The sequence below is a fragment of the Eucyclogobius newberryi genome, unplaced genomic scaffold (assembly GCF_026437365.1).
Source record: "Eucyclogobius newberryi isolate DKJ021-1_F unplaced genomic scaffold, fEucNew1.0.hap1 SCAF_7, whole genome shotgun sequence".
Taxonomy (NCBI): Eukaryota; Metazoa; Chordata; class Actinopteri; order Gobiiformes; family Gobiidae; genus Eucyclogobius; species Eucyclogobius newberryi.
In genome coordinates this window covers 16,393,717-16,401,394 of record NW_027316389.1, presented here as the reverse complement: position 1 = coordinate 16,401,394, position 7,678 = coordinate 16,393,717, and the positions used below count along the sequence as shown (strand labels likewise).

Below are 7,678 nucleotides of genomic sequence, written 5' to 3'. Positions count from 1 at the left end.
TACTACAAAGAGACACTAGGGGGCAGCTTTGACCTGAGAAAAGCAAAGCCCAAACTGCTGCTGGTTCTTTTGATTTATTCAAAGTCCTTTCTGTGGATCACTGTCTTCTCTTGGATTGTCTGGATGCTGTTGGGTTCGATAAGAAATGGGTCAGCTCTCAGGTTCAGCTCTAAGGTTCAGCTCTCAGGTTCAGCTCTAAGGTTCAGCTCTAAGGTTCAGCTCTAAGGTTCAGCTCTAAGGTTCAGCTCTAAGGTTCAGCTCTCAGGTTCAGCTCTAAGGTTCAGCTCTGAGGTTCAGCTCTAAGGTTCAGCTCTAAGGTTCAGCTCTCAGGTTCAGCTCTGAGGTTCAGCTCTCAGGTTCAGCTCTAAGGTTCAGCTCTGAGGTTCAGCTCTAAGGTTCAGCTCTGAGGTTCAGCTCTCAGGTTCAGCTCTAAGGTTCAGCTCTGAGGTTCAGCTCTGAGGTTCAGCTCTCAGGTTCAGCTCTAAGGTTCAGCTCTAAGGTTCAGCTCTCAGGTTCAGCTCTCAGGTTCAGCTCTAAGGTTCAGCTCTAAGGTTCAGCTCTAAGGTTCAGCTCTAAGGTTCAGCTCTCAGGTTCAGCTCTCAGGTTCAGCTCTAAGGTTCAGCTCTCAGGTTCAGCTCTCAGGTTCAGCTCTAAGGTTCAGCTCTCAGGTTCAGCTCTGAGGTTCAGCTCTGAGGTTCAGCTCTAAGGTTCAGCTCTCAGGTTCAGCTCTGAGGTTCAGCTCTAAGGTTCAGCTCTAAGGTTCAGCTCTGAGGTTCAGTTCTGAGGTTCAGCTCTAAGGTTCAGCTTGAGGTTCAGCTCTGAGGTTCAGCTCTGAGGTTCAGCTCTGAGGTTCAGCTCTCAGGTTCAGCTCTAAGGTTCAGTTCTAAGGTTCAGCTCTGAGGTTCAGCTCTAAGGTTCAGCTCTAAGGTTCAGCTCTCAGGTTCAGCTCTGAGGTTCAGCTCTGAGGTTCAGCTCTAAGGTTCAGCTCTAAGGTTCATTACAGGAGAAGGATAGATACAGAACTCAATCGGATGCAAGACAAGAACAGCACTGCCCAGACTACCCACAGTGCCAATGCATGTGTTGGTTTGTTGTTTATTCTGTGTTGTGTTTTAACAGGGAGTCATGAAAAAGAGAACATTTCTCATTGGATTTTCCTTGCATAAATAAATAAAATTAATTTACAAGACATGAATTAGGATGTGCTACACCACCACTACCAAAGAGCCTAAGTTCATTTTGATAAATCTCAAATAAAAGCCATAGTTTTCAGTCAATATACACTATTATGACAAATAATAGCAAAACATTTTGAAAATATAATCTGCAAATGGAACAGTATTCAATTTCAACATGTAACAAGTATAAAACAACGAGGAGCCGTGCGTTACTCTGGTATAAACTACTCTACACCTCTGTCAATGACACGGTGTTATAAAGTACAATCCAACAAGTTTCTCAATAAAACCTTATTTGTATTATATTGGTATAAACCTTTGGATTCATATTATTTGTCTATTTAAATAGCAACAGTTTCAGTGTGAGAGTTTCATCATCATCATCATCATCATCATCATCAAATACAGTCATTCAATGATCACTGTAATAGGCCTAGATAAATAAATAAATACATGAATGAGTTAATGAGTTAATAACTGAGTAAATACAATAACAGAGACGTCTCAAAATAAACACACCCACAGCCAACATCTAATAACAAAATATCCACTAGAAGTAACTGACCAGGAAAGTACAAACTGTCATAAGTGCTGCTCACCAGTGATGTTGAAGAAGTGCAAAAAATAACATCTTTCAGGTAGGTTAGTGACCTTTTCACAACTTTCAGCTAGAAATGGAAACAACACAAGCCCCGAGCTCTTACACAACTGTTTCTGGAGCACTTTGATAGTTTCATGTAGCCTGCTGCTATAAATAAACGCAGATCACACGAACATACGCAGCAGAGAGATGGACTTCAGTCATGCAAAGATAAATGACGACGCTTTTCACTCAGTAACAAGCCAAAATGTTCTGTACCTGTGAAAACCCCACGAGCACCAGGCTGAATATGGCTTTGAGTAAGTGCTTTGTCACGTTTGTCAATACTGAGCATAAATGGGATTGATTTTGGACTCATCAGAGCTTCCATCATAGACATTTCTGCCCCATCACATGCCCTGGTGAGTAAAGCGGATGACAGCAGAGCATGGAACAGTGATGCGCACACAAACCACACACACCGCTGCACCTCAGTTTCCATCTCTTCAGGAAATGCACGCTTTTGTCTTTCAGTAGCTCAAAAGTCGAGATGCAAATCAACGTTGGCGCTCTGATGTGCTAACTGCTCTGCCGCTTTCCAAGACTGCTGGAAAACTCCAAATGTCACATGTTTGTACTGGATATTGCGCCGTATTCACAGAGATTAATCATCAAGGAGAAAGGAGACATCTTAGGCAGAGGTTTTGGTAAAAGTCTGCTGAAATGACACAAGAGGCAAAGCAGTTCATCTCCAGCTCAGGTGAGAACGGCTGAGGAGGATCGTGGCAGCAGCTTTTCGTAACGTAACTCAAACTGTTTTTAATCGTTTTTGACAGACATTTCAACTTCTGAGGGGAAAAGAAGCAGATTGTATAGACAGCAAGTCCCAACAGCGAAGACGAATCCTCACAGCTCAAACTGTCTCAGGAACTGCTTACAGTTCTGTTTCAAGGTAAGAAGAACTGTTTATTTAGTTATAATGGCTAAAGTTGATATTCAAACATATTTATTTGATAGTTAACTGTACAATCATCACAAAAAATGAGAAAAATTGACGATTTTAGAAGCAAAATTAAGTAATATTTTGTTCAATATATGGCCCAAAAATAGATCTAAATGTAAAAAAAAGTGTTATCTGGCTTTTTGTCACATTTTACTTTAGCTGGTCACAAACATGAGGAACAGAAACGTGTTAGACAATTTGTACGAAAGAAAATTCAAGATTTCACAGTTGTTTTGTCTCAATAATCATGACAGATGGTTAAATCGCGATGTTTTTTCTCACAATAATCGTCACACTAAAATTTGATATCGTGACATCCTGAGTTATAAGGCATGTCACAAAAAAGGAGCGATAAAAACTACAATTTCTTTAAATAAGTGCTAATTAATGGATGAACATTATACACACAAAGACAACAAAGATTGAAATGTAATTTTTCACATTTGAGTAATATTTTAAGTCAAATTGCACTTGGGGAAAGTAAAGAATTCTTCACTGGCAAATAATTCAGCTTGATAAAAAAATAAATAAGTTAAAATGATCTAATTAGAAAAGAAATAACTACTCAAATAGAGATTATTACGCATTTTGAATTCACGTCATGCACACATTTCTCAATCAGATATATGTTTTTTAGTGTATAAATCATAGGGGTATTATATATTGATATTTTTTACAGTAGCAGTTAAACAATATTAAGAAAATCCAACAGAAATGTGAAACATCTTTGAATGTGTTTGTGGAGGTTTATTTATAAGACAAATGTGAAAAGTCTGTCAAGTGAATCACAAAAGTACAAAAATATGATCTTTTTTTTTTAATCAGCTCTTTTTGCATCAGTTTTTACTACAAACAATATACTCAACATTACAATTTTGCATAACTTCCTAACAACATTCACAAATCCACATTTAAATATACTGACAAACTGCTGAAGTGGAACACTGATCTATTTATAGCCACCCAAACCGTATAGGCAAATGAGGCTGCGGTGCACGAGCAACAGGTTAATGTGTGCTTTTTGTGCAGAAGCAGCGACACATGGAGCAGAGAGGAGCCACGGCCGAGCCCCGACAGGACCCCCGACAGGACCCCCGACAGGACCCCCGACAGGACCCCCGACAGGACCCCAGCGCCGAGGGGGGAATGAGAGAAGTGGTCAGCGCCTGGTTCATACAGAGCCAGGCCCCGCTCGTCAGCCACAACGGACTCTTTCCAAACTGGTTCCTCGGCTTCATCTCCAGGAAGTAAGAAAATAGTTACTTTTTTAATTTGATTTGATTTTTAATTCTTTCTTACTTTCTTACGTTCTTACTTTTGTACTTTCCTACTTACTTACTTACTTACGTACTTACTTATTTACTCACGTACTTACTTTCTTTATTCATTCATTCAATACGTAAGCGATTTGACACTTTAAAATGTCATTAGAATGTTCAAAATTCTGGCATGATAATGATTCCCGGTGCCGACAATTTGCTGAATGTCCTCCTTGCTCTCAGCCCTATTGCACACTACACTGTCCTGTCCAGTAAAGCCTGTAAGGCAAAAGAAATAAAACCGAAAAAGGCATTTGAATGGAGGTGAAGTGAAGGAGACCATAAAACACTTTCAAAGATTAACTGGCTGCAGATCAAAATGCAAATGCTTTATGTTAAAAATTAAGCAAACATTTTGAATTTCCAGGGTAGATATGTCAGCTGGTTTGTTTATCTCTCACAAAGAAAGGGAAAAAATACTACTATGTCAAAATACTACTTTGCCTCACATAAAAAGTATAATTTGTGGTAAAGTATGTTATATATCTGTAGATGAAATGAAAAACTACGACTCAAGTGTCTATTATAAACAAACAATGTTAAATACAACAGTAAATGTCTTTGTAATTATGTCACTCTCATGTGTGGTTTTAAATGGCCAAAACCACCTAGATTTGTCACATTTTGTGAGATTCTGAGGTTAATCCCAGTTTCTCCATTGAAATCACACTATGTCCCACTTCACTTTTGACCTTTAGAATACTTTTGCTTACAATGTTTAAATGTTCTATTAATGTCATTGGAATAAGATTAAGCATAGCAGTTGTAGCTCAGTTTGTAGCACAGTTTGATCCCTGTGTTTGTGTCATTGAGCAAGACACACACCTTGCTTGTATGAATGTGGTGCTGTGACTGCCAGATGACACTTACAAAATTACACATGCAAAACACTTCAAATGACTGGGAAAGTATATTTTCAAGCATATTTTAACCTATTTTTACTATCAGTTACTATCAGTTAGCATATTTTTACTATACTACGATACTTACACCATCTCTCTATATATATAATACAATGGTGTTTAATACGTATGTTTCAGTTACCTCTAGTTTACCTCAATTTGTCCATTTATAGGGATGCTGAAGACATTTTGAATAATAAAGACATCGGCTGTTTCCTGGTCCGCCTCAGTGACAAAGCGCTTGGATACATTCTTTCCTATAAGTGAGTGGAGCCGTACAACTCATTCGAACAGTACGTGGTTGGATTGTGCATAATTTAGTTTGTGTTACCATGACGTTCCAGGGGCAGGGACAGGTGTCGGCATTTTGTGATAAACCCAAGTGAGCTGGGCCAGTTCGTGGTGTATGGAGACAATAATGAGCACGCCACAGTCAATGAGCTGATCCAACACTTCAAGGAAAACCCCATTGAGCCGTTTGGGGAATATCTGACTACTTCCTGTAACGGGGTGAGTCAACTCTCGACCGTTCTGCAACAACAACTGCTGTGATGGGGAATAACATGACAATGATTAAACTATAATTAGAGTACGAGCTGATGAAAGTAACAAGGAGAAATGTCTAAATACACCTACTGTTTACACAAATGTTGCAAACTTAACTTATATATTTTGAAGTATTGACAATTGTTGAACTTGTTTTTTTCCAGATTGAAATCGAAGGCCTTTATGATACGATCCAGGTTAATTCAAAAGAGAAGTCAGTGGCTTCAGTCCACACTCAAAAAGCTAAAAATCAAATGAGTAACCAAGGATTAGAGCAACTGCTGACACAGACCAGAAGAAAGAACAGGGCATCAGAGGTGAGAGGACTTTACACACACTGTTCATGTTGTCATGGTTTCAACTTTTGATATGAATTACTGTTGGGTCAACAGGAAGTACCACCACTTCCTAGACGGAGCAGACATTTTGAAAATGGCACAATCACTGAGAACCAGGACAACGTTTGCTATGCTCAGGTCAGACGTAAAAAGGCTAAAGATCGAGAAGTGAAGGTCTCGTCCAGACCCCAGTCGCTGTACTCTGAGGTGGCTCTCCTGGACACCCGCTGCCACTCTCTGCCTCTTCTTCTGAGCAGCAGTGAGGAGCAGAACAACAGGCTCAGTGTCACGCCTCCACGGCCCGGCAGAGACACGCCCAGCCCCGAGCCCTCACACAGACTGGACCTGTACAAACTGGCCACACAGCCCAGTCCTGATGCTGGGACCAGAGCGGAGGATGGAGGGGTGTACGCAGAGGTGCCCGGGGCACACCGCCCCCTAGAGGATGACACATATGAACAGATTCCAGTCAACAGCAGCCCCTACGAGCCTGTGGGCCACCTGAGGGCCAAACATGGGCCCCCAAACTGGGGAATAAAAGTAAGTTATTAACATAATAATCTTCAAGATAAATCAGAATATATTCATACACAACTAGTTGAGGTATTTTGGTGGCAATATGCTTAAAGCTTGAATTCCCAGTGTATTATTAAAATGAATCATTATCACATTATATGAGACTAATGCACTATAATTAAGTAAAGACTTTAGTTCTTGAATGATCAAGGATTGTAATCAGAGTCACAGATTATTGTAATGTCCATACAGGTATTATAAGCACTAAAATGATTGTTTTTCTCTTCCAGAATGACAAATGGAAGCGGTTTTTTCCTGAAGTCAAACGGAAATGGTGACAATGTGCTGTTCATGACACTATGATTTATTCTGCTCTGTGAGATATTTTTTCCGACATGCATTTTGGAACAATCTGGGCTTCTTGCTGATGAACTATAAATTGTTGATTAATTTAAATATTTTACTATTAAATGTATATTGCAATCGTATTGGGCCATTGGTTTTATTCTCATGACAGGTCCTCAAATGCTGAACTAAACAACAGGATGTGGTATTATTAGCTAACCTCAACGTTCTCGGATGTCCTTGACGAGCAGCCTCTGAAATGAAGGGCATGAGGCTGGGGGGTTAAAGGATGATGTCTGCATATTTAAAGACGTTGTCCTATTGGCTGTTCCTTCATAAATATCTTCTATAATTTCCAGCTGAGAGGAGAAGCTGCTCGAGAACGCTGAGGCGGCACCTTTTTTACGCAGCCATTCAGCTTCAACACCTTCATCATGCTTAATGTGCAGGCAATCAGCATCGCCCATGAGTTAAGGTGAATAGTTCTACTGCACGGTCTCTGGGTCATGACAGTTCAGCAAAAGCTTTGTGCATCAGCCAAAGGCAAACAATTATAAAGGCAGGAGCTGTTTGGCCCACAAGCATCGAGTATTCTGGACATGGAGGAGCAGAGACCGATGAAGCTTCAGTGAAACCAGCTCCAGAACATACACATTCTGTCAAAGGACCATATCATAATACTGTCTGTAATACTCGATACACTCAAGGTCGCTTTACACATTCATACTAGGCAAGGTGGGTGAAGTGTCTTGCTCAGAGGCACAATATGTTTGCACTAAAGCCACTTAAAGCCCTGCTCAGCCCACGAGCTCAGACGAGGTCACGCATTCTCATGGTGATGAGTGAAGTAAAGTATAGTGATGTGATTATCAAGACTTTATTATATTCTATGTACTGTAGATCAGAAGTTGTCTTTCCTGCCCTTGCCAGTCAAAAATAACACAAAAAATT

The 7,678-nt window shown here is 40.1% G+C and overlaps 1 protein-coding gene across 2 annotated transcripts; it reads left to right on the top strand.

Annotated features, from left to right (window-relative positions):
- The first annotated feature begins 1,983 nt into the window (after window positions 1–1,983).
- On the top strand, window positions 1,984–6,870 carry LOC140349025 (uncharacterized). 2 transcript variants are annotated; one of them, XM_072435220.1, is made up of 9 exons: window positions 1,984–2,180; window positions 2,293–2,518; window positions 2,595–2,710; window positions 3,794–4,008; window positions 5,156–5,245; window positions 5,327–5,492; window positions 5,693–5,845; window positions 5,921–6,406; window positions 6,673–6,870. In XM_072435220.1, exons 2-9 carry the CDS (start codon window positions 2,482–2,484, stop codon window positions 6,718–6,720), a joined length of 1,311 nt encoding a protein of 436 aa, XP_072291321.1. In that variant the 5' UTR covers window positions 1,984–2,180; window positions 2,293–2,481; the 3' UTR covers window positions 6,721–6,870. The 2 variants fall into 2 exon arrangements, with proteins under 2 accessions (XP_072291321.1, XP_072291320.1); XM_072435219.1 differs by having other exon boundaries at window positions 3,791–4,008.
- Window positions 6,871–7,678: the final 808 nt, after the last annotated feature.

Bases quoted from the DNA above. Each gene is read 5' to 3' on its own strand.
- LOC140349025 (XM_072435219.1), top strand. From the start codon at position 2,482: ATGACACAAGAGGCAAAGCAGTTCATCTCCAGCTCAG. The intron at 4,009-5,155 runs GTAAGAAAATAG...GTCCATTTATAG, and splicing joins CTCGGCTTCATCTCCAGGAA to GGATGCTGAAGACATTTTGA. The intron at 5,246-5,326 runs GTGAGTGGAGCC...ATGACGTTCCAG, and splicing joins GGATACATTCTTTCCTATAA to GGGCAGGGACAGGTGTCGGC.